Source organism: Mesoplodon mirus (assembly GCF_964341445.2).
Source record: "Mesoplodon mirus genome assembly, chromosome: 17".
In the NCBI taxonomy this organism is placed as follows: domain Eukaryota; kingdom Metazoa; phylum Chordata; class Mammalia; order Artiodactyla; family Ziphiidae; genus Mesoplodon; species Mesoplodon mirus.
The window spans coordinates 985599-1011530 of record NC_138993.1 but is presented as its reverse complement, the minus strand read 5'-3'; the positions used below and the strand labels follow the sequence as shown (position 1 = coordinate 1011530).

The following is a 25932-nucleotide window of genomic DNA, read 5'->3' as shown; positions in this document are numbered from 1 at the left end:
AAGGAGACTTGGGGCTTCCCTGGTGGCGCAGTGGTTGAGAGTCCGCCTGCCGATGCAGGGGACACAGGCTCGTGCCCCGGTCCGGGAGGATCCCACATGCCGCAGAGCGGCTGGGCCCGTGAGCCATGGCTGCTGAGCCTGCGCGTCCGGAGCCTGTGCTCCACAATGGGATAGGCCACAACAGTGAGAGGCCCGTGTACCTCAAAAAATAAAGAAATAAATAAGGAGACTTAGACCCAGAGCACAGAGAAGAAAACCAAGCATTTAGTTACCACTCCATACAGGTGAAAACACCAGAGAGACCTTAATTGAAGCATCCAAATACCAAGTCCCATGAAGCATGTCATGTCTTTGCTTCCGTGACATATGTGTGTCCATAAAAAGCCTCTTAGACACCGTGATTGTTACTTGGTTGCTTCAATAAAAGGTGCAAGCCTCTTAGTCAAGAGCTTCCATTTCTCACCAGTGTTTTTACTTCTAAGTCAGGTTAAAAAACAACTGAATCAAATTGTTCAGAAAACACCCCCTAAGTCCTCTGACAGGAATTTTACCCCATCTCTCTCTCTTTTTAAAAAAAAAATTTTATTTAATTTATTTATTTTTGGCTGCGTTGGGTCTTCGTTGCTGCGCGCAGGCTTTCTCTAGTTGCGGTGAGCGGAGGCTACTCTGTTGCGGTGCGCGGGCTTCTCACTGCGGCGGCTTCTCTCGTTGCACAGGCTGTGCTCTAGGTGCACAGGCTCCGTAGTTGTGGCTCATGGGCTCCGTAGTTGTGGCTCGCGGGCTCAGTAGTTGTGGCTCATGGGCTCCGTAGTTGTGGCTCACGGGCTCAGTAGTTGTGGCTCGCGGGCTCAGTAGTTGTGGCTCGCAGGCTCTAGAGCGCAGGCTCAGTAGCTGTGGCGCACGGGCTTAGTTGCTCCACGACATGTGGGATCATCCCAGACCAGGGCTCGAACCCACGTCCCCTGCACTGGCAGACGGATTCTTAACCACTGCGCCACCAGGGAAGTCCCCACATCCTGGCTTTATAGTAAAGAAAAGTTCACCTAGGAGAGACATGCTTCCAATTCTTATAATTCTGATCTTAAAAAGGCCAGAGGTTAAACATTTTTATAAGAATTCAGTGATTATAGGCAGGAGACAAGTGATTCAACTAAGGCATTGATTTGTAATTTATTTGAAATAGGTGCTATCCTCGCTTGCTTTCTAAGAAGGCTGCGACAGGGTGACCAAGGCAGGCTGGGAACAGAATAAACCTCTGAAGTGTGTGGACCAGCTGCCTCTCCAGCCAGTCCTAGGAGAAATAATTTCTTCTCTCTTCTGTAGAAGAAGTCATTTTAAAGCGGATGCTTCTTGTAGTTATTTGGTAGATGTGAGATTCTACCAATTTTCACCCAAACATGGAGGAAAAACAATTTAAAGTAAAGCATCATTTGGGGAACAGTTTAGTGTGCATCTACTTAGTGCTGAGGCTAATCAGCAGCCTTTTATGAAACAGCCTTTTCCTTTTTTTGTTTTCGTTTTTTGGCCGTGCCCTGCGGCATGTTGGATCTTAGTTCCCTGACCAGGGATCGAACCTGTGCCCCGTGAGGTGGGAGCGCGCAGTCTTAACAACTGGACCGCCAGGGAAATCCCTCAAACAGCCTTTTCTTTAGATGTAGGAGAATTTTCTTTGAGAATCTTCAAGAGTGGTTTCTCAAAGGAAACCAAGAAAACCAGAGCTGGGTGGGCAAGCATTTCCACTGTGGACAGACTCTCTTCCTGTCTTAGCATCCATCACGATGTTGAGGCTGAAGAGAGCTTCTGATATTGTGTGACTTCTAGGTAAGATATGATTGCGGGAGCAGATGTTTGAGGCTTGACGTGGAGAAGTTAAGGAAATACCAACTTTAGGGAAGATACTGCCAATCCAATAATTTTTTTTAAATTAATTAATTAATTAATTAATTTTTGGCTGCGTTGGGTCTTCGTTTCTGTGCGAGGGCTTTCTCTAGTTGCGGCAAGCGGGGGCCACTCTTCATCGCGGTGCGCGGGCCTCTCACTGTCGCGGCCTCTCTTGTTGCGGAGCACAGGCTCCAGACACGCAGGCTCAGCAGTTGTGGCTCACGGGCCTAGTTGCTCCACGGCATGTGGGATCTTCCCAGACCGGGGCTCGAACCCGTGTCCCCTGCATCGGCAGGCGGACTCTCAACCACTGCACCACCAGGGAAGCCCTCCAATAATTTTTAACACTGACACAGTAGACTGGCAATGACTATTGTGGAAAGAGGATGGCTGGGGGCAGGGTAGGTAGCAGCTTACGAGGTCAAGACAGCTGGGAGCAGAGAAATCCCGAGGGAGGTCAGGGTTTGGAGGTCAGCGGTAAATGTACAGGATGGCGGTTTGCACCCTCCGACGTGAACCTCAGTGTTGGTTATGATTCATGCAGTTCTGTGCTCAGGTTCTTTCGTTGTGTCCCCGCGCTGTGCATGACTTTCTCGAGTTTCTGGTCACTGGACGCTGGACCTCGAGGGGCCCCCTCTGCCCTGCTGCTGCTCCTTTGGAACCGCGAGGCAGCTCTGCCGGAATGGCACCCAAACGCCGTGCCGCCTTCCTGACTCTGCTCTGTGTCTCTCCTAAGGTAAACCCACCCTACTACGTCCCGTTGGTGGAGCTGGTCCCGCACCCAGAGACGGCCCCTGCGACGGTGGACAGCACCTACGCGCTGATGCGGAAGATCGGACAGTCCCCGGTCAGACTGACGAAGGAGGTGGCCGGCTTCGCTCTGAACCGTCTCCAGTACGCCGTCATCAGCGAGGCCTGGAGGCTCGCGGAGGTGTGTGCGCCGCCCTCTGTCCGGGCAGCCGAGCAGACGGGGCAGCGGCCTCTGGGCACGCCGTGCGGGTGGGAGAATCGGACACGCGCTCGGTTCCGGAGACCGAGGGCACGCCGTCCCTCTCTGTGTCTCAGAGGCTCCCCCGCATGGTAGGTCACGCGATGTCCGGACGCGGTGACGGGCTCCCTTCTTGCCCTTTCCTGTCGTTACCACGTAATTATCTCTGCGACGAGCTGCATTTTCCCACTGTCTCGGATTCTGCTCCCCCCACTCTCAGTATTATAATTTTTCAGGAGGAAAAATAAATTATATTTTGAGTAAACTTGTATCCTCTAAAGGAACCCAGTTTATTTCAAGAGCTTGAGGAAGGAACAGTGGATGACTTTTTTTTTTTTTGGCTGTGTTGGGTCTTCGTTTCTGTGCGAGGGCTTTCTTCTAGTTGCGGCGAGTGGGGGCCACTCTTCATCGCGGTGCGCGGGCCTCTCACTGTCGCGGCCTCTCTTGTTGCGGAGCACAGGCTCCAGACGTGCAGGCTCAGTCCTTGCGGCTCACGGACCTAATTGCTCCGCGGCATGTGGGCTCTTCCCAGACCAGGGCTCGAACCCATGTCTCCTGCATTGGCAGGCAGATTCTCAACCACTGAGCCACCAGGGAGGCCTTGGATGACTTTTAAACTTGTTAGTAGTATGCTTGTCTCACATATAGACAAGAGATTATTTATATATATATATAAATTTATATACATCTATATTTACATACATGTAAATTTATATACATATATATTTAACATCATCCTTGAATTAAAAGATTTTAGACGTGACTTTAAAAATTGCCTGGCCACACGTACTCCCACCTGCATTTGTGTGAGGGGCCTGGTCCCTGGCAGGGAGACGTCAGGGCAGCTCCACACCTGGGAGTGGTCCAGGCTCTGCCGGTCTGGGCTCCATCCCTTGCTTTCTGATGCTTCCCCAGCTTCTGCACGGGTCAGTAGCGTGCTCCGCCCACACCTGTCCTGCTGAAACTCGACAGGGTGAGTGAGGGTCTGTCCAGGTACATGCGGCGAGAAGGGGGCTCGGGCTTAATCATCTTCACCTGGAATGGATTCACAGCCGCTAGTCCTGACTCCTGTGGATGCCTGGCGGTCCCAGCCTGAGACAGAACAGGGAAGCTGGCCTAGGGGCACCGGATTTCAGCTTCCTAGTGCAGGATACACGTGACCCTCCCACAGAACCCTGGCTCTGGCATTTGGTCACATCCCTGTTGGGTTCATCATCTGACCTGACTGCTCATACTAGCTGCAGTTCTGTGTCCTCACTATTTGAACCCAGTTAATGCTCCTACGTCTTCAAGATACCGTGTTGAGATTGCCACTGTGAAGTTTGCAGCTTTAATTTCTCGGTGACTGTAAAATGTTTTGGAATGTCAAGCAGTGGTAGAAGCACTGAAGTAAAAACAGCCCCTTGGAGATCTGTTTAAAATATTTCCACCAGCACTTCCCTGGCAGTGCAGTGGTAAAGAATCCGCCTTCCAATGCAGGGGATGCAGGTTCAATCCCTGGTCGGGGAACTGAGATCCTACAGGCTGCGGGGCAACTAAGCCCGGGCACCACAGCTACTGAGCTCGCGCGCCTCAACGAGAGAGCCCACGTGACACAAACTACAGAGCCCACTGTGCTCTGGAGCCCACGCGCCACAACTAGAGAGAAGCCCACGTGCCACAACAGCAACAGACGATCCCACATGATGCAGCTGAGACCCGACACGGCCAAAAAAATAAAGAAAATAAAATAAAAATATTTCCCCTTGTCTAGAGTACGGGAACTTAATACACTGCAAGAAAAATTCACTATTACAGTGAAACCTTGCGGAGATTTTAGGGCAACTTTTACTTTTATTTGTAAGATATCTTAGTGCCTGGAAGAGACGAAGAAAAGCCCTGCAGCTGGATTTTGCTTTCTCTCATCTAAACGAGGAACACCAACTCGAGGAAAACTTAAGAGTTGGGAAGTTTTCCTTCCTCTTCTGTTTTCTGGAAGAGATTGTAAAAGTTCTGTTAATTCTTCCTTAAATGTTTGGTCGAATTCTCCAATGAAACCACCTGGGCCTGGAGAATTCTTTTTTGGTCTTTAATTACAAATTCAACAGCTTTAGTGGTTGTAGAACCATTCAGGCTGTCTGTTTCATCTTGGATGAGTTTTGGCGGTTTATGGTTTTGGAGAAGTTGGCCCGTTTCTTCTGTCGCTGAATTTATGAGCATGAAGTTGTCGGTGGTGCCCTCTCTTCCTTTTAGAGCCTGCAGGGCCTGCAGTGACATCCCTGGGTTCATTCCTGTTGCGGGTGATTCATGTCTGCTCTCTTTGTCATGCTAGAGATTTATCAGTTTTGGTGCTTTCCTGAAGAGACGGCTTTTTGTTTCATTGATTCCCTCCCCCTATCCCCCCACTGTGGTTTTCCTGTTTTCAGTCTCACTAACTCTGGAGGGAGGGTATCCCTTCATCCTTGCAGCCAAGCAGGAGAGAGAAATTCTAGGAAAGACACGGTGGGAGTGGTGTGTGTGCGTGTGGGCGTGCGTGTGCGTGTGTGTGTGTGTGTGTGCAGCTCCTGCACGGACCTGTCCTTCGTGGGGAACCAGGGGAGCTGAGCCAAGGTCGGGAAGAGGCTGCGCGGGGCACACTGTCCCGTCCCAGCCCGTGAGCTCCGCAGGGCATCCACTGTGGGAGCAGGACGGGTGCCCCGGCAGCAAGGGCACATGGGCGCTCACAGCCACGCAGTCCGTGTTTTCCCGGACCGTTTGGCTGCAGAATCGGGACAGAGTAGCCCCCGCTGGCTGGGAAATGCCAATGGCCACAGTCTCGTCATCCTGTCACCCAGAGGTTAGGTCACTGGGCGACAGGATCCTGTTGGCCAGAAAAGTGATTTTCAGTCGATCTTAAGCTGACACAAGCACAATAAGGGAAGTAGTGTTGTGATGACAGACTCTCGCCCAGACAACAGCTGAGCTTGTAGTGCCCGTAAATTCTTGCCCCGTTGAGGGAGGGTCCGTGGAGGCAAGCGGGAGTGAATCACGGAGCCACCCTTGGGTTCTCAGCCCATCGGAATGTGTGGGTGGTAATGAGCTTTAAATTGCTTACCTCCGGTTTTGTTCATCCTTCTGAGAAATGTAACATCCAGGTGATTTCTGCTCCTTGGGCCTCTGGTGTCTTGCTCAGGGGCTGTGGTCTGTGCAGGACCCTTTGAGAGATTCCACGCTTCCGTGGTCCAGCTTTATTCCTGGCACGAACACAACTGTTATGAGAACTGGTTTCAGCTAATAAAGTGCATCTCCAGGATTGTGTGGTAAAGTTAACAGATGAGACATATTGTGGTAAAGCCACTCAAGGGGTTCTGTTGGATGTACTTTAGGAGAGCACAGCGGTCCCTCCAGCATATTTGAAGTCACGTCTAGATTACTTCCAACACCTAATACAACCTCAGTCATGTGTAAACAGTTGTTCATACAATGTCAGTGCTATGTAAATAGTCGTAAATAGGATGTAAAAACTGTGGAAACAGTTGCCTTTCCTAGCAAATTCAAATTTTGCCTTTTGGAGCTTTCTGGATTCTTTTTCCTGAATCGTTTTGATCCACGATCCGTTGAATTCGAGGATGTGGAACCCCTGGATACAGAGGACTGACTGAAAAACACAAGAATTAGGAGTCTTAGCACAGCAAACCGCTGAGAATCATCTACTCATCAGTGACCCCAGTTTGTATATAGTATTTCAGAGTTTACAAAGTACTTTCCTTTACATTTCTCATGATTTTCAGAGTTTTTCAGATCATCCAGTCCTAAAACCATGAGAGACATATTGTTATTTTTGCCTTTACAAATTAAGTGGTTTGATCCATGTTCCCCAGTCTGGTAGGGATTCAGACCTGTGCCACCTGTGTGCCGTGGTGTCTGCATTTGTAAGTGAAGATGACAATGGACTTCCTCATCAAGATCTGATGAGGGTTGGATGGGTTATGTGTGTAAAGGGCTTAGAACATGGCTGGCGTATACTAATGGTTGAGTAGGTGTTATGGATTACAGTGACGATGGTGACGACCATATTTTCTGAATCCCAGAGTCCAGGGGTATAACAGCAGTCACCAGTGAGTTAGCTCTGAGCTGAAATGCTCACATGCCAGCTACACAAGTGAGGTCCTAGGGCTAAGGATGGCAGCGTGGGCTTCATCTGGGCGCTTGTTAGAAATTCAGCATCTCAGGCCCCACCCCAGCCGTGCACAATTGGACTCTGCATTTTATCAACCCCCTCCCCTCCCAGGGGATTCATGTGCACCGTAAAGGGGGAGGAGTCCTGGCTCAGGCCCTGAGACCTTGGCCTCAGCCTTGATGTATGGAATTCCATCTGTTCTAAGATAAAACTTATTTATTTTTTTTACATTTTAACCTCTTAGGTTTTTTTTTCTTTTTTTTTTTTTTTGCGGTACGCGGGCCTCTCACTGTTGCGGCCTCTCCCGTTGCGGAGCACAGGCTCCGGACGTGCAGGCCCAGCGGCCATGGCCCACGGGCCCAGCCGCTCTGCAGCATGTGGGATCTTCCCAGACCGGGGCATGAACCCGTGTCCCCTGCATCGGCAGGCAGACTCTCAACCACTGCGCCACCAGGGAAGCCCTAACATTTTAGTTTTATTGGCAGCATTTTTCTTCCTTAATGGAGCGTTAAATGCTAATTTAACTTTCAATCAATGGAGTCTTAACTTCAATGAGACACAGAATATTCTGCCGTCTTTTTCAGTTGCCTTTTCCCCTTCCATGTTTTCTGTCTTTGTATGTCTCCTGTTTCTGACCCTCTTTATCTCTGACTCAGGGCTCATAATAGATAAACATGCAGCTCTAACCACCTTTGCTTAGTGGAAAGACTCTTACATGGTCCCAATTCCTAGTCCTAGATTTATGACACTGAATACCTCTGGTTATCCCAAAAAAAGATGTGAAAATTGATTTTAAAACAAGATTTAATTCACTTTTGATTGAAACACAAACACAACAGAACAAACGAATGCTAGGTTTTCACTGCTCCTCCAAATCAAAGCTCCCGCCCCCCGCAGTCCCCCAGATGCTGTCTTCCCCGTCACGCTGGCCGCACGCTTGGCATCAGCGATCCTCACGTGGCCTTTGGTTTCCAGAGCAGGGATGCAAACCGTAGTCTGGTTTTCCTCATTTAGTCGCAGGCCTGTGTGAACAGAGTGTCCCTCCAAGGGTGACGGCCGAATCAAGCAGGCTCCCTGGGCCTGAGAGGCAGCCCTGCCGGCCACCGCGAGTCCGGTGCTCCCGGGCTGGTCCTGTAGGCTGGCCTGCGAGTTCCCAGCCTCACCGTGAAGCTACACCTGCACTGGAGCGAGCTGCCAGCTCCTTTACGGAGGGGCCGACACCAGGGGACTGACGGTGCTGAGCGGAGTTTGGGGGGAAGATGACCTAACGCTGTAGACTCACTGCCCGAATAACCCCTTAGGTTTCTCTCACTTGGGCTGTGATTGCGCAGGGGTAGGCGGTTGTTGGATTTTGCTCTTCTTTTAGAAGCCAGTGTGAGCACGGGCCCAGTTCTCCAAGTTCAGGTTCAACCCCAGAAGTTTGCTTCTCGCACATGGAGCCTTCTGAGAAGGAAGCCAGGTCAGACGGCGAGCCGCCTTGCAGCCGTCCTTTCCTGAGTCTGACGGGGGGCTTTTTTCCATGAATGTCACCCTGAGTAAGTACAGGACCTGCCAATTCCTCTGGAGGAAAAACAGCGCAAACAGGTGGTGAGGATGAAAAGAAGAAAGAGCGGCTCAGGCTGAGTCACTTGCTTTGCAGGCTCTGGGATCCAGGAAGGCTGCAGAGACCCGTGGCCTGAGTGGCCCGACAAGAGAAAGCATGTTCAAAGCCATGCTTCTGGGCAGGTGGAAGGTGGGGCTATTTTAGAAGCTTTTATTTAGAGAGAAGGTGTTGGAAACACCAGGACCGCTTAAGGCTTGGCTCCCCTGGAGCGGGGCCAGTAGGAAAAAGCTGAGGCTTGAGCAACATGTTTCGGAAGAGACCTTGGCGACACCCATCCGTGTACCTGGCAAGAAGAGTCATGTAGCAGGAGTGCAGGGCAGTTAAGGCGCCAAGAAAGAGCCCGGCTCCTGCCCGCCCCACCACACCCTCAGCTGTAGGATTTCCTACATTTTACGTCTTTTAAAATTTAAACTTAAAAGTTTAGGGGTTGCGAATTCCCTGGCAGTCCAGTGGTTCATACTCTGAGCTTTCACTGCCGAGGGCCCGGGTTCCCTCCCTGGTCAGGGGACTGAGGTCCTGCAAACCACACGGCTCGGCCAAATAAAGAAAGAAAGAAAGAATAAAGAAATAAAAAACAAATTTATTTCCCCAAAAAACCCGTAAATTTTGTTTTTTTGTTGGGGGGGGCCTTGCTGCACGGCTTGCTGGATCTTAGTTCCCTGACCAGGGATTGAACCCAGGCCCTCGGCAGTGAAAGCGCCGAGTCCTAACCATTGGACCGCCAGGGAAGTGCCTACGTTTGTCTCTCAAAGAAGTAAAGTGTCTGAGTGAATTTCCTCATGGTTGCCTTTTCCTCCCCCAGCTCTGAGCCTCGATCCTTCCAGGAAGGAAGCTTCCTCTGTTTGCCGCTTTCAACCAGGGCCTGGGCAGCTCTCCCTGCCGCACGCAGGGCTCAGCTTCCTGTGCCGCCGGGTGCCCGGTCCATCCCTGCTTTGTGTTTATCTGCTCCAGGGTCCACGAGTCTTATGACTGCCCGTCACCAGGCGCCCTAGGTCAAAATTCACCCATGGAAACTTCTTCTAAGACGTTTTCCTGCCATCTCTGCATTATTTATTGTACCTCCTGAAAACATAACCTCGACAGGCTGAGGGAACTGTCTTCCCCCGGGCCCTGGAGCTCACCTTTCAGCCCTGGTCCCTGTCTGTCCCTGTGTCCACCTGGCCTCTGTCTTGCCTTCCGAAGCCTGGGTCAGCTTGTCCGTGGCAGGAAGTCCATCCCCAGAGGACACTGAAGAGTTCTCTGGGTTCCGGCTGCTCGAGCTCTTTCTCCCGTGAAGTTTACCGAGCCTGCTCTGGACCCAGCAGCACTGTCACCGTCCTTAGCTTGGCCTGCTTCTCGGGGGACGCCTCAGCTGGGGCGACAGGCCCTTTGGAGCAGGTGTGCCACCCCCTTCACGAGGACCGTCCTCCAAATTAATTGAGACCTGCTTTCTCGGCTGTAAGTTGGAAGAGCCTCCTATCAGTGGCCTTCCGTTCAGAGGCAGATGGAGAGAGAGGGAGGCGTTTCTCATTACAGGGCAGCTCTGGAAGGACACCAGGGTCTCAGCATTTTAAGAAGCCCCAGAACTATATCAGAACCCACACCTGTGGCTCAGCAAGTGTTTCATGTCCTTCACTGACCACTGGGAGGCGATCAAATTAACGAGAGGCCACTCCTGGCCGACGCGAGTTAGGCCGCATGTGACATACCTGTGGGAGTGCAGGCACGGCCGGAAGGCGGGGGGCGCTTGGTTGCAGGTGCGTGTCTGAAGCTCCTGTTCCTGCTGGCGCCTCCTGTGCGTGGAGCTGGTCCGTCCAGCTCCCCTGAGGTTCCCTCCTGCATGGGGAGCGCCCGGCCCGGCTGCAGCCCGCAGACTCGGACGGTCTCTCTCAGGGCGGCACAGCCGAGAGACTTGATCTGCTGGCTGGGAATCATCAGTTAGTTAGAAGTCTCCCAGCAGCGATGGCCTGTAAGAAGTAGACCATTTTTGTAATAGTATTTACCCTTTTACGGGAGGTTATTTTCTGAGTAGCCACACTGGCGAGCAGCAAAACCCTACTGAAAGGAGAGATCCTGCTGACTGATTGTTTTAGAGACAACTCCAGCCCCGTTAACAGATAAATGTAATGAAAACTCCAACCACATACTCAATTAAAACAACCTGCTTGGCATGCCTGGGGTTACTTCAGCAGTGTTTAAAGTAAAAGCGCCTGTGCTAGTATTCTGACCACTCTAAAAGAAAATCGGGGACTTCCCTGGCGGTGCAGTGGCTGAGACTGCGCCTTCCAGTGGGGAGCTGGGATCCGCATGCCTCGGGGCCGGGAAATCAGGGCCCGGGGCACAGGCAGTATTGTAGCAAGTTCGCTGAAGACTTTAAGGATGTTCCACATCCCAAAAGAAAAAAAAATCTTTAAAAAGGAAAAGAAAATGAAATGAAATGCTGTCACTCTGACACCTGACTGCTAATCCTCACCCACAGCTAATCTGTGGTGATGGGTTTCAGGTCCTCTGCTGTGAGCTGGAAAGTTAACAGACAGGGCGGGGGAGGGCGGCACCCCCGGTGGAGGACCGGGGTGGAGGGAAGGCATCCGCAGGAGAACGGGCTGGGAGGCGAGGCTGCAGGTGACCCTGGGACAGGGAGCCTGAGGCCCGCCCATCCTGCTTCCCGAGGTGCAGGCGGGTCGTGAGGGGCAGGCGGCGACGGGCCGGGTGTGCCTCGGAGTGGAGGCCGAGGGCTTCCTCTGCTTGGCGCTCACCTCTCTGTCGAGAGCCCCGTTCCCGGACGACCCCAGTTAGGGCTCCACCACCGCACCGAGCCCTGGTGCGCTTACATTTGCACAAACGGATGCCTTGTGCTGTGGCTGTATTGAAGGTCCAGACCTTTTCTTTGTGTTGGACTCATAATACTGGTGTTTTTCTCCCTGAAAGCTTTGTTACAAGCGCAGCAAAGTAAGAAAAATCACATGAGGGTGTCGCTGCCGCGGCCCAGACAGCTCTGGACTATCCCTCGGATTAAGGCAAAGTCTTTCCCCTCTTTCCTTTTCATTTTTTGGTTTCTTTCCGCTAAAAGCTTTATTCTTAAAAATATTCAAAGGGAAAATACCGCTTATGTTCCCTGCCCTGAGTCAAATTGCTTTTATTTTTCTGCGTTCTTGTCTAGTCTCTGTTAAGAATACTTTCCTCGAGGGCTTCCCTGGTGGCGCAGTGGTTGAGAGTCCGCCTGCCGATGTGGGGGACACGGGTTCGTGCCCCGGTCCGGGAAGATCCCACATGCCGCGGAGTGGCTGGGCCCGTGAGCCATGGCCTCTGAGCCTGCGCGTCCGGAGCCTGTGCTCCGCAACGGGAGAGGCCACAACAGTGAGAGGCCCGCGTACCGCAAAAAAAAAAAAAAAAAAAAAAAAAAAAAGATTACTTTCCTCGACTTTTTATTCATTTCTAATGGCTTCATGAGATTTCATTTCACTGATCCTTTTCAAAAAATCTAATCATTCACCTGCTGTGGGTTGTTTTAAGGTCATTTCAAGTTTTCTGCCCTACGATGCCTCTTTGCACATTCAGTCTCCTTCTCTGGTGCCTTCTTCTCCCAGAACAATTCGGGCAGTGGGATCGCCCCGTCGGGCCAGACGCCTGCCGAGGATGCGGCCCCGTCTGCCCCTCACTGCCCAGCGGCCTGGCCGGGACTGTCCACCCCGAGCTCTCGTCTCCTTTCCCTGCGTCCCCTTTGAGGCGCTGGATGCGGGGGTTTGATGTGTATGAGTCAGTGTCCTGTTGCATCAGCTAAATGTGTTCAGTCAGCTCTTCTGCAGGGTCGCATGGTTTGCCTGTGTCATCCCACAGGAATGGCCCCGCCCCGCTTCCAGGAAAACACAGGGTGCTGAGCGGCTCACAGACCCGACAGCCTCTGGGTGACAGCAAGGCAGCACTTAGCAGTCTTCCTTTTTTCACCCATGAAAGTCCTGGCCTTGCCTCGCCTTTTCCCTGGAAGGAAGTGTGGGTGGGGACGGGTGGATCAGGGCTTTGTCACTCTTGCCCCGGAGCCAGTTTTCATATTGTGTGTGGGAGACGCAGTGCTTAGTGAAGAGTGTAGAAAACAAAGACACGCAAGCGTACGTGACTGGAAGGAACTAACTCATGGTTCTAGCTGGTTTCTTGTGAGAAAAACCCAACTCCTCATCATCGTGATAGTCCTTAGTTTAAACTCCACCATCAGTAGCTACGTTATTACTCTGTACCGTTTGTTCACAAGGGCTGCAGGGATGGACTTTCTAAAGAGTCCAGTGCCCCGACTCGGGCTTGACTATCTCTGCACCGAGGTCCCTGGCATCTGGCTTGACACTGAACGTCTCTGGGGATCGGGGGCTAAGCCTGAGGTGGCCTCTTTCTCTGTAACCCCTTCTCCTGGGCCTCTGACAGGGAGGGTGATGCTGGACCAGCGCAGGCTTCCTTCACGCCCTTGGATGTTGCATTTCGTCATCTGACACACTAAAACTTTTTTTTGTCTCAGTTAAGACATTGGATTGAAGCCTGGGCAGCTCTGGTTGTGGGAACTTGTATATAACCTCATCCAGATTCCTGGGAGGCAGGCCTGTTCCTCGTGGTGACGGTGCTGGCCAAGGTGGAGAAGGGTTTGCACAAGAGAAACTTGAAAATTCAGCACCAAGTGTGGTGAAAAGTAGAGCAAAACAAAGTAGAAGATCAAAAGCTGGGAAATAGTAAAAAAGAACCAGACAAGGGAAGATGGCATGAGAAACGTGAGGAAAGCAAGTGACTGTGAGGCCGTGCCAAAAATACGGGCGTCGAACAAGAAAATTTAATATGAGAAGGGGGTGATCAGAGGAAGAATATTTCTGTGCAGCTGGTCATCAGTAGAGGAAGCAGTCCCAGGGCTCTTCCTTCAGCAGGTTTTGCGTTCCTGAGCTACGCAGGACCCCCGCCGCCTCCCTCTTCTTTCGCGTCCCCGCGAAGGACAGGCCGAGCACTACGGTCCTTATTTTAGTGGTGTCTTCCCATCCTCCTCTCCCTGGTTACAAAGTGCCAGACCCAGGATGCCCGAGGGTAAGGACCGTGCTTTGAAATTCCACTCTGTCCCCTGCGAGGATTGGCTGGGCTGGGCTGGGCTGGGCTGGGCCAGAGGGCCGGTCATTCAGTCACACACAGGCTTTGCCCGAGTTTCTCTGAAGGTGTTTTATAGATGCAATTAGCAGCTACAGTCAGTTGACTTGAGTAAGGAGATTATTCTCAATAATCTGGGCAAACTTCATCCAATCAGTTGAACAGCCTTAAGGGCAGAGCTGAGGTTTCCACCAGCGGCTCCCGCCCTGGATCTCAGATGTGCCGGTGTCCACACTCCGATTCTTTGGCATAAATCTCTTGGCGTATCTATAAGTGAGTGGTCTGTCTCTCTGGTGGGACCCTGACTGATACATCCCAGACCTTTCATTGCACTTGAAGTTTGCACCTTGCTTGTGGGAGGCAGTCTGGGAACCTCCTGTGAGCACGCCAGGTGCAAAGAGTATGCCCAGGCCGTGGGTGTGTGTTGGTGGATTGTGGAGAGTCTTAGACTTTAGCTAAAGGAGGTGAGTTGAGGCAGGATGTGTTCAGTGAAGGGGCTCCTGCCCACTCTGGCTGGGCTTTCCTCACCCAGTGGTTTTTCAGGACATGGTGCAAACCACCTTTTTTTTTGCGGTACGCGGGCCTCTCACTGTTGTGGCCTCTCCCGTTGTGGAGCACAGGCTCTGGACGCGCAGGCTCAGCGGCCATGGCTCACGGGCCCAGCCGCTCCGCGGCATGTGGGATCCTCCCAGACCGGGGCACGAACCCGTGTCCCCTGCATCGGCAGGCGGACTCTCAACCACTGCGCCACCAGGGAAGCCCCAAACCACCTTTTGAACTAGCAGTGATCATAGTGTTCCTCGCTCTGTCTGAGATTGAGGAAACTTTTAACCACTTGGGGCTTTTCCTTGTACGTGTGACTTGAGAATTTTACCACGAGATAGAGGAAGTACTGATAGTGATACTGACCCCCCAGGCACGCCGGAATGAGGGGGTTTCAGTCCTCAAACTGCTGCGGGGGTCCTGTCTCTATCCAAGGAGTCGTCACCAGATCCATTCATCTCAAGCGCTTGGCCCGCCTTTTACGCCATCGCAAGGATTCATTTAGTTATTATCGACAATGTTAATCTCTAGGCCACAGGGGGCACTAAGGCTCTGGGTGGAGTGGAGCTCAGAGCACAACTTGACCTTCAGAATATCCCGAACAAACATGAAGCTTTAGTTCTGTGCTGAGTGTGGCAGGGATGAACCGGGCATTTGCCTCAGTGACATGGAACCCTAATCAGTGAGCATGTTGGCTGAATTTCTCATGGCCGTTTCTTTTCTTTGGATTTAGCGTCTGGGTAAAAACTCAAGCTTAGAGAAATCTGCCTCAGAAAATTCAAATAGGGCAGAAAGAAGCAGTTCGGAAGAGGAAATATTAAAACTTTCTCTTTTCTAACTTGTTCAGCTAATGAATAGCAACTGCTAAAAGACTGACCGCCCTCCGTGGATGAAGCAGGAGTCTAGGAAGTGCAGGTCGTCTCCAACGCGAGGGCGTCGGGTGGTGGAGAAGCCCTCTAACGCGTTGAGTAGTCGGGTCACTGTTAGCGCTCACGATGCTTACAAATCAACAATTAACTACTCTGGGTGGCTCACCGTGTGGGTATTTTGAAATCTTTGGAAGTCAGCTCTGAAAGTACTGAACACAGTTTTGGGAGAAGAGAGTCAAGGCAAACACCGTCGCAGGTCCAGGCTGGCTTCCAGGTCCGCATCCTTCCCAGTCTGGTGGTGGAATGGAAACTCGAGGCTGTCGGAATGCTGACCTGGGGGCCAGGGCTGAGGGAGGGTCGGCAGCCCCCGCGTGGCTGCCTTTCACGGCGCTCCCGAGCCTTGGGAGCCTTGGGTGCGGGAATGCCTTGGTAGGTGACTTTGGGAGGCCTGGGGAGAGGACCAGGAGCCACCTTTCCTGCCCAAGACACGGCGCGGAGGGAGAGAGGCGGCCGGACCCTGCGGACCAGCAGTCGTTTCTTGGTGGCTCTGGGCGGCACCACCACGGGCCTTGTGTTCAGTGTTTCCTTCTGGTGCCGATGCCCCGCCCCGCCCCCCAGCTCTGCCGCCAGGAGGGGAGGGCGGGCGGCTGGTGAGCATCTGAGTGAACTGAGCTGATTTGCCCTCGGTAGCAGTCGGATGAACCCAAGGATGCTTTAGAACTAATAGGAAGCCCCGGGTCCGCGCCAGCTGGGGACAACGACACGGGTGCGGCCACATCGGCTCCCAGTGGAGGACGCGCCAGGCCGCGGCTCTGCAGGCGTTTACGGTGGAGATGAGCACAGCCCAGATGTTTAGCCGCGAGGACGGGCGCCTGCAGCAGCGCACGGCTCTGGTGAAGCTTGAAAGCGTGAGGTGGAGTGAAAGACGCAAGTCAGAAAAGAACGCACCGTGAATCCATCTCAAGAAGATGAAAAACAGGCAAAATGCAGACTCCATGTTTCAGGAATGTGGAGGAGGGACTGGTTATTACAAAAGTCAGGATGTTCGCCTCTGGGCGAGTCAGGAAGCCGGCCGGGCGTGCTGGAGGGGCCGCGCTCTCAGCTCCGCGTGCGGCTCCGCGCGTCCCCATCTGTCACACGCGCGTGCGCACGTGTGTGCAACCACGCGGAAAGGGCTTCTCACCCAGGGTCCTTAGTCGCCCCAAATCACCCCTGCCCTGCGTGGGCCCCCGGCACCCCGCATCCTCGCAGACGCCCACCGGGGGCTGAGGGACTGTTTTCTCCCCTGGCAGCTGGGCCGCAGGGGTGAGGGGCGCGCGGGCCTCCTGGGGGCCTGGACTTCGGCGGTGGAGCCCCCGGCCCGGGGGAGGGCGGGCGCCGGGCGGGGGGCGTGTGCGCGCCGGGGCTGAGGGTCCGGGCTTGCTCCACCCCCGACTCCCTGTTCCCGAAGCGGGGCCTCTGCACGTGGAGGAAGCCGCTCCGGAAACAAGAGCTGGAGACTTCGCAGCCACCCTGCCAGCCTGGCCCTCTTCCCTCTCCCGGCGGCCGCGCGGGTCATCACCTCGCGTCCCTGCTCCTTCCGCAGGCGACCGCGTGGAAGGCAGGGCCGTGTGAGCAGCACCCCCCCCCGACACAGACACACACACACACACACACACACACACACTGCTCTAAGCTGCCTTGCATCAAAGAATAGCACTTTTTTACGAACGCATCAAAAGCTGAGCACGGCCGGGCTTGCAGGCGGACGAAGCCTGGAGGACGGCTCTCCAGCTCTTCCGACAGCCCCAGGTCTTAGGCAGACGTGCAGAGAAGCCTTTCGCCCTTTTCTTCCGACAGGACGAGGGTTGTAGGTTAGAGAAGGACGAGGGTTGTAGGTTAGAGAAGGGGGGACAGTGGAGGGGCCGAAGATCGAATTGGTATCCGATCATTTCACAGCACACTCTCCCTTCAGGATCCGTTCGTATACTACAGCTCTGTGATGCCGCGTTTGATGAAACGCGTGATAGTGCTTTGCAGAGAACTTTGGGATCCGCTCTAGAGAAGTCAGGATGAGGATGATGGTAATGAAACGGTCTTTCCCGAGGACTCACCACCTTGCCGGCCCGTTCTCTCCACTTAGGAAGGAGTAGTGTCCCCAGGCGACCTTGACCTCGTCATGTCGGACGGCCTGGGCATGCGGTACGCGTTCATTGGGCCCCTGGAAACCATGCACCTCAACGCCGAAGGTAGGCTTCCGTTCCGTCGGGTCCAAGGTGGGTTCTGTGCTGTTTGGCGCTTTCATGGTTTTGTAACGGTCATCTTGCCTTTTCTTACAACTGAATAGAAACAGTGTCGTGCGGGAGGTAGCGGCCAGGCCGTCATTCACAGGGAGGGGTCGAGGTGAAGGTCCACGCGGGCTCCACGCACCTCCCTGTGTCAAGAACGGGGGGGCGGGGGCGAGATGCTGGGCCTGAGGTGGGCAGAGCTGTGCTTCCTGAGAACGACGGTGAAGTGCTTTACAGAGGCGAGAAGAAGAAACAGGACTGGGCACGTGGCCACGGGACCTCGACCGCCCACACCTTCTGCCCAAATAGGAGCTGCTTCTGGGCGTGTTTGCTGAGTGTGGGTCTCCTTCCAGAAGGCGGGGGAGGCCTGAGGGGGGGCTTCTGTGGGAGAAGGGCTGGTGACAGCTCGGGGGACAGGCCTGGCTGGCAGCTGCCCCAGAAGCCGACCTCCAGGGGCTGGGGGAGTAGGTGAGAGCCGGTGAGCTGGTGACACTGAAAGAAGAATAACTTGAGAAGGGGAGACCCTCCCAAGAATGAAACTTCCAGCCAGAGTTTAATCAACTGAAAAAAAACGACGTCATTTGAAAAACAAGCAATAAAACCTACAACAAATTAAGACAAAATAAATCAGAAAAGCTATGCATAAAAATCTGGGGAAATGTCACCTGAATGTTATTGCTTCTGCTGTCTCTTGGTGCTGAAATGATAAGTAACTTATTATCCTTGTGCTTTTTAATGTTGTCATAAATTTGTACAATTGTTGTGTATTGTTTTAAGCATTAGGTTATTAACTTGTGAAACTTGAGTACAAATAGAAAACAAATGTTGTGTTCAGCTCCATGGTCTACATTTAACGAACGTGTTGAGAAACTGGAGCATATCCAGAAGAAGGTGACCAGAGTAGTATGTGTCTGTCTGTCTGTCTGTGTCTTTTGTGGGGCTGGAGCTAGAACAGAAGACTGGAAGCGGCCGGAGGAACTTTCTAGAACCTGGAGCTGATGTGCGAAGAGGCCCTGCTGTGAGAGGGGAGCTGAGGGGCCGGAGGCTGGTGCCCACCTGCCAGACGCTTGGGTTGAGAGGAGACTCCTGCAGTGAGGTCGGGGGGCGGGGGGCCGGAGCAGGTGACCCCTGGGAGTCTGTTGGACGTAGATTTTAGAGTTCCACGGTGTTTTCCTGTTAGTTCAGTCACTTCTCACCACAGTAATTGGTGGAATATAGTTTCCAGTGAGTGAGTCAAGCAGTTTCCTAGATGCGTTGGTGCCCGGCTGCACACGTGTGTGCCCAGAAGCGGTTCAGTACGGGCTGGTTCTCCCCGGGGCGGAGCAGGGAGAGGGGCAGCGCTGAGCACGGGGCCGCACAGAGAGCAGCGAGCAGGAGTTCCCACGATCGCGCATTAAAATGAAGCCTTGGAAAATTTCAAATGTTTTTTTCAACCAGAACCTTAAAAGTGAGGAACATATTTAAGCATTTGAAATGGACGTAGACACTGCCTGGTAACCGTCATGTTTTTCTTTTTCTTTCTTCCCTTTTTTTTTTTTCTTGAGAAAAATAAGATAATTCAGGTATCACGAGAAATCTATAGGGAGAGACTGAGAACAGCTTTAACTCTCAAATAGAAACAGAAGCCGATGAAACCAGAAACTCAAGAATCAAATAGTGTGCAGACAGGAAGGAGGCCCACAGCAATTTTTCAAACAAAGCAGAAATGATAAGAAAACCTAATTGGCTTAATATGATAGTGGTGGACGGATGTAGCTTTCAACTTCAGAGCATTCCAAAGACCAGAGGTAGACAGTTCTGAGATCTGGCTTGGCATCAATGGAAATGTTCGTTATTCCTCACAGTGTCACCAGAATGTATCAAGAATTCTTCCTTTTGGATATAGTTTTATATAAAGCCGACATCTCAGGTTAAGGCTAGTTATTAGTCTCTAAAAGCTACAGTTTATCTGGAAGTGGTAGAAGTATTTTAGGATCTGTTTTTAATCTAATAAAATAGCACCTGAGAAACAGGAGGCCAGCATGCCTACTCCGTTTGGTTACTTTTTAAGGCAGTGCTGGCTCTCAGAGTGGTGGGTCTGGCTGGTGGAGCCAGCCAGCGCCCCGCTGACCTGCAAGCTAGATGACCTTGGCAGGTCAGTTCACTGCATCTCAGTTTCCCCACCTGTAAAAGGGCTATAGCAGCAGTGATCCCGCCCCCTCCCCCCCCACCCCCGTCACAGTGGTGGCATGAGAATACACGGCGTGGAGACACTGGGCTCAAGTTAGAAACCAGTGAAATGAGCTACATCTAATTTCATGAGAATCTGTTTTCTCCCCCCCCCATCTTTTCTTATTCCGTATAAGCATCTCTTAAGAAATTAGGTTCAGGGCTTCCCTGGTGGCGCAGTGGTTGAGAGTCCGCCTGCCGATGCAGGGGACGCGGGTTCGTGCCCCGGTCTGGGAGGATCCCACGTGCCGCGGAGCGGCTGGGCCCGTGAGCCATGGCCGCTGAGCCTGCGCGTCCGGAGCCTGTGCTCCGCAACGGGAGAGGCCACGACAGTGAGAGGCCCGCGTACCGCATTAAAAAAAAAAAAGAAGTTAGGTTCAGAGTCTTCTAAAAAGCTAAGCTCTATGAGTTTAGGAAGAGGGTATTGTTGACAGAGCAGAGGGCATGGATGTAAAGAAGACATGGGGGAAGGGCAGACTAGTGGGATAAAAGGTGACGTGGTTTTTTTTCCTTTCCATTTTCCTTTCCATTTTCTTTTTTTTTTTTACATAGTTATTTATTTATTTATTAGGCTGTGCTTGGGTCTTAGGTGCCGTGCGCAGGCTTAGTTGCCCCACGGCGTGTGGGATCTTAGCTCCCCGACCAGGGATCGAACCCGCGTCCCCTGCATTGGAAGGTGGATTCTTAACCACTGGATCACCAAGGAAGTCCCTAATTTCCATTTTCAATGAAATTGTTATTCTAGAATAATTCCCACTCAATTCACCTTTCATGGTGTAGAGAAGCCAAAATTATCGTTGGAAATATTTAAAAGCCTCCTTTTTTACTCTCTAATGGAAGGGGATGTGTTGCAAATAATAGTAAGAGTGATACCTTCACTAGAAAGTTGTCAATAAGGCACACCGCGGATCCTGACTGTAAGTCACTGTGAACTTCCTGTGTCTGGAGCGAGTGGAGGCTCCCAGCCTCGCCACAAACAACAGGCTGTTTATCCTGAGAGCTGAGTGCATGTTATAGAAAGTGTTTTTATGCTAATGAAACTGAAGTTTTAATTGGTTTTTTGAACAAGTTGGGGAGAAGTTATGAACTGTAAACAGTTTCACCATATTTTATTCTGTTCTGAAGAAATAAAAGCCCTTTTAAAACTACAAATTGTATAAAAGGCAGTAGGGAAAAAAAGATTCTAGAAAGCCCCTGGGAGACTCAGATGACTTCACAGGGGCAGTGAAAGAGGGACACTCGTTCAGAAAACGTAAAGTGACCCAGAGGTGAAACACGGCACCTGAATTGAGTCCCGTGGCTCGTTGCTGGGGGTTGGGGGCCGGGGCAGCTTGTTTCTCCGAAAGTGGGTGAGTTCGCAGCTGCAGCACATCTGCCTGCTGTTTTCTCACGCAGTGTCTCCAGCTTATTTGGTTCAGCGTCTCTGCTTCCCCAACACGAGTAAGCTGTATTTGTGTCTGGATTTTATCACCTTGAGTTTGAATAAACCAACAAATAGGCACAGTGAAGTAAATATTGAGCTCTGGACCGTCCCCTGGTGCTTCTGGTAAACACAGTGAAACCCCTCATCTTAAAAGGGAGCGTCCACCACTTAATTGCAGGTGGTAACGTCAGAAACGTTGCATTTTCGAATTCTCACCCTTCGAACCACTTTCTCTTCTAAGACAAAGTGGGTATCATTTTATCACCCTCTGAGAGAAGGCAAACGATTTGGGACAAATGCAGTTGAAATCAGCAAATTTAGGCTTTCACATCAGTGTAGATGCACCAAAAGCAACCCCACAGAAGTTGTTTTTCTTTTTTAAGGTGTTAACTAGTGGAGATCATTTTTATTTTAAATGAATCGCGCAGTTTTCGTGTGGGGTCGGTGAGGGCCCAGCTCTGGACCTCTGCAAATCCTGCAGTTTTGTTTGTTCCCTTGTTATCTTTTTAGCCTGACTGACCAACTGCCGAGTCTCCCTGGTTTTGAGAGAGGTTGGCAAAGGGCCAGCGCAGCTCAGCGGCTCCGGGGCCAGGCTCCCGATGTGACCTGCCTGGCGGGCAGGAGGGACGGATGGGGGAGGGAGGGCCACGCTGTGTGCCTATTGGCCAGTCCAGGCAAGCCCGCCCCGCGTGTGGGCAGCTGAAGGGCTTCCTCTTGGAGTCGGCCTCTGCCACGCAGCCCGCGCGCGGCTCCTAAGTGCGGCGCTTCCCCAACCCCCACCTCCCCCACCGTCCCCAGGATGAGCCTCTTGTCCATGTGCTTCTCCACCGGAATCCTAGGGCTCCATCTTCGATTGAGGGCCCCGAAGCCGCAGGCATAGTGGGAAGTCGTGTGGCCGGGGCTCAGACGCAGGTCGGGGCAGGTGGCTGACGGCGCCCTAACCCAGCAGCCACAGCCTAGCCAGCCCCTGGGGTGAAGAAACCGTGTTAAGGCCGCCGCTGCCCGGTGGGTCCAGTGCCAGCTAGAATCCAGGGATAAGAGCGGAGTGGGCAACGGATTTAGTTGAACTTGACATCTTTGGTTCTTAGAAAATGCATTCGAGCCATGTACACAAGTAACCTCATAGGTACATTGTTGAAGGAGATGCTTGTGGTGAAAACAGGATTAATCAAAGTAGGAACGTGGGCCGACCCAGCGTCCCTGAGAGGCGCTGACCCAGGCCTGGAGGTTGGGTTGCTTCTCGGGCCTTTATTGCCGAGAAAAGCTTGAGTAGTGAGCCCAGGGCCGCTGACCGGGGTGCATTTCCCACCCGCAGCCCTGCTTCACCCACGGGAGGGTGAGCCCAGGGCAACATCCTCCGGACACATTCTTGGTTTGAGCGCAGACAAGAGTTCTCTGACTTGGGGATTCTTGTTTTCTTCTGCTTCCAGGTATGTTAAGCTACTGTGACAGGTACAGCGAGGGCATGAAACATGTCCTAAAGACTTTTGGACCCATTCCAGAGTTTTCCGGGGCCGCAGCTGAAAAACTGCACCAGGTGAGTAGACTCCCTGCCGGTGGAAGGCGAGGATTCGTTTGTAGCCAGGCTCTTTGCCTTGACTTGGAGGTTCCACGTTCCTGACTGTCCAGAGCCCCGTCAGGGTCTCAGGGGACCCTCTGAGCGGTGTGACCAAGGAACTGGCAGGTCATTTTGACTCGTCTGAAGGAACCGTCGGCCCCTCTGAATTTGGAAAGTTACATTAGTTGAGGGTTTGCCAGGCTTCTTTTGTCTCTGAAAGCAAATTCAGAGTTTGCATAAATAGGAGTAATTTCCCTCCTGCTTAGTTGCTCTTCATGCTCCTTTCCCCTTTTTCCCTCTTGTCTGTTCTTTTTCTTTCCTGTTCCCAGGCCATGTGCGTGAAGGTTCCAGATGACCCGGAGCACTTAGCTGCCAGGAGGGAGTGGAGGGACAGGTGCCTCATGAGACTTGCCAGACTGAAGAGCCAGCTGCAGCCCCAGTGAAGCCTCGTGCGACCACTGTTGCCCGTGCTGGAGCCCGTTCGCTGGAAGCCCCTGTCAAGTGGCTCAGAGACGCTGGGAGGCCTTGGGAGCCCAGCAGGCAGAGCGCGACTTGCTCGCCACTAGGCAGGCGCCCCGGTGGACGGGGTGGTGCCCCAGACTGGGGGTCAGAGCAGCACTGAGGTCTGCGGGCTGGATCCCCTGCCACCAGGGCAGCCAAGAGAGCAAATCGTCTGAAGATTTTACCATTTATTTCCCGTGTGATTACATGTGGATTACATGTGGATACATTTCATAGCCAGTGATCGTAGTTTCACATTATTTTAATCTGCTGCAAAATATTTTTATAGTTATTTTCTGACCTCTTGCTGAGTACTCTGTGGCCCTGCATTCATGAGGCAACTCCCTTCGTTTTCTTGATGCTTATTCCAAATAAAAGCGTTTGATTCCATAAAGACGTCTTTTCCTTCTGTTCTTTCTGCGCAAGTCGGTGATCCTGATGACGGACGTCATCTCGAGTGACCACGATGGTCGAGTCGTAAGCGGATCCTTTGTTCAGAGCTCTCTGTCATTCGGGGACAACCCACGGTTTGGGCCAGTGTTTCCCACGGCGCCACAGTCGGGTGTGCTTGGGAAGCCCCTTCTGGGGGTGGCGTGCAACCCACCGACGCCGCCACAGCGAGCGCGTGCCCGATGACACGGCCCGCCGTCTCCGGCCGTGAGCAGGACAAAGGTGACCCTGGGCTGTGGGGGCCGCACCCAGGACGGGGGCTGAGCAGAGGCTGGGGATCCCGGGTCAGTGGGTGTCCGCAGGGCAGCCCCCGGCAGGGAGAGGGCGCTGGAGCGCACAGACCTTCCCTCGGGCCCCGCCCCCGCCCCGTCCTGGTCTCCGGAGCCCCTCCCAGCCCCCCGGCGGGAGACCCCCTTGCGGCTGTAGCACGGGGCGCTCCTGGGCGAGACCCTCGGCTCCCCTGAGCCGGCCTCGGGCTGCCCGGCCGGGGATTCTCGCCAGGTTCTGACTGGCCCTGGGGACCCTCCCAAGCTGGACCCCCTTTGCCACCCTCCCTTCGTCACGGCCGAGGTCTTGCTCTTGTTGGACAGCCCGCAGGGCCACCTTGGCCTCTGGAAGAGCTGCCACATTGTGCCTTCCTGGGCTGTGTCCCAGAGCGCGGGCTCTGACAGCCACCTGCTTGTTTCAGTCTGGACCCGGGGCCGGGCGTCCCTGGCGGGTTTTCTAGGTTGGATCGAACCATACTTGGCGCTACAGCAAGCGGAGAGCTCACACATCCCCCACCCCCAAATTGTCACCTGCCCAGGTGGCGCTGGACAGGTAGGACTGGAGCAGCACGAGGAGACCTGGCACTCTGCCTGGAAGTCCCTCCTGTCCTTTAAAGGGCGTCGCGTCGCCAGTCCAGCGCTGGGGCTGCCCGCCTCCCCGGAGCATCCCTCGGGTTCGAGGTGGAGACATTTTGTTTCCCTCCTCGGCAGGGAGCTCGTTTGTATTCTGCTGAGGTAACTGCTCTGTTCCCGTCCCTTTGGCCCCGCGTTTCTCCTTTTCTCAGATCTCCAGGCGCACGGATTTTGGGTCACTGCCCCTCCCCCAACACACCGCTCAGAACTCACTCCTCCCACTGGCGTCCCGGCTGACCCGGGCCCTCGGCACCTGCAGGCCTGCGGCTCCCTGGGGCTCAAGCTCTGGGTCCCAGCCAGCCAGGCCTGCGGGCGCTGGGTTTCAGCCCAGTCCCGGGCTCGGGGCTGGTACACTCCTTTCTTTTCCATAAGGATCTGAAATGACCCCTTCACATCTTTGGAAAAACTGTCTTTTAATTTTGTGTCCTTAGATACGCCGTGCTTTCTCTTCTCTTCTCTTTATTTTTTTGCGGAGAGTGGAGGTGGCTTTAACCTGAATAATTCCCGAGTAAGTTCACTTCCACCACCTCTTTTCTTCCAGAAGCTGGCTGTAGAGAAATACACAGCAGATCAAAATTTGCCTCCTAACCCTCAGGCCTCTCGTGAGGATGACTCTAAGAGGGGAGATCGTGGACACCAAACGTTTCCTCTGTTGCACTTCATGTTTCTGTGTAGAGGCTGGGTAAGCGTGCGAAGTGTGGACTAGTAGACAGGCCCGTGGGCTGGGCCCGACCCCTCCTGGACACGGACACCGGGTGGGTTCAGCTGGTGTCGGGGGCTGCTGGTCCCTGCGGTCTCTGCTGGGTTGATGTACCAGCTGCGGCTGAAGGCGAGGACGGTGACGCCTCCCGTGTCACATGTGCGGGCCTGGCCTGTGCGAGCACCCAGGTGCCACCTCCCCCCGGAAGCCCTCCTGTCCCTCTGCCAGTTCCCTGAGACTCTGCCTCGACCCGCGTGGGTCACCTCTTCGTTCTGCGCAGCAGCTGCGGTGTCACACGTCGGACCCCCAGCCGGCTGCAAGGGCTGAGGAGTCATTCGATGTCTTGTTCCCGGTGGCACCCAACACAAAGCACGTTCCCAACAAACCGGCCCAACCAAACAACAAAGGAACTCGACATGTCCACTTCAGGCCACCTCTGGCAACGACTGGGTAACCAGCCCTCTGCTGAGGATGAATAAGAAACACATGCACAAAAATCTTAAAACATAGAAGACCTAAAACAGGATGTGAGGCATCTGGGCCACAGTCTGAAAACCCAGGGACGGCACACAAGCAAGGACACTTCCCGGACCACTGGGGCCGCGTTAACACAGCCCGGAGCCGACAGTGGGGCTCTCTCTGTGTCAGTAAGAAAAGCAACCGCCATGTGCTAAAGCACAACTAAAGTGTCAAAGTCGGAGTTTCCTTTTCTTTTTCTTTTTAATAAATTTATTTATGTTTGGCTGGGTTGGGTCTTTGTTGCTGCGCACGGGCTTTCTCTAGTTGTGGCGAGCGGGGGCTACTCTTCCTTGC

General features: G+C 53.2%; 1 protein-coding gene across 1 annotated transcript in view; it reads left to right on the top strand.

Annotated features, from left to right (window-relative positions):
* CRYL1 (crystallin lambda 1) overlaps window positions 1–23464 on the top strand; it is a 78654-nt gene extending 55190 nt beyond the window's left edge. Inside the window, exons 5-8 of the mRNA XM_082602596.1 lie at window positions 2618–2812; window positions 17236–17341; window positions 22442–22548; window positions 22899–23464. Of these exons, the coding sequence (XP_082458722.1) occupies window positions 2618–2812; window positions 17236–17341; window positions 22442–22548; window positions 22899–23012 (522 nt within the window). The 3' untranslated portion in view covers window positions 23013–23464. The remainder of the gene's footprint in view (window positions 1–2617; window positions 2813–17235; window positions 17342–22441; window positions 22549–22898) is intronic.
* Window positions 23465–25932: the final 2468 nt, after the last annotated feature.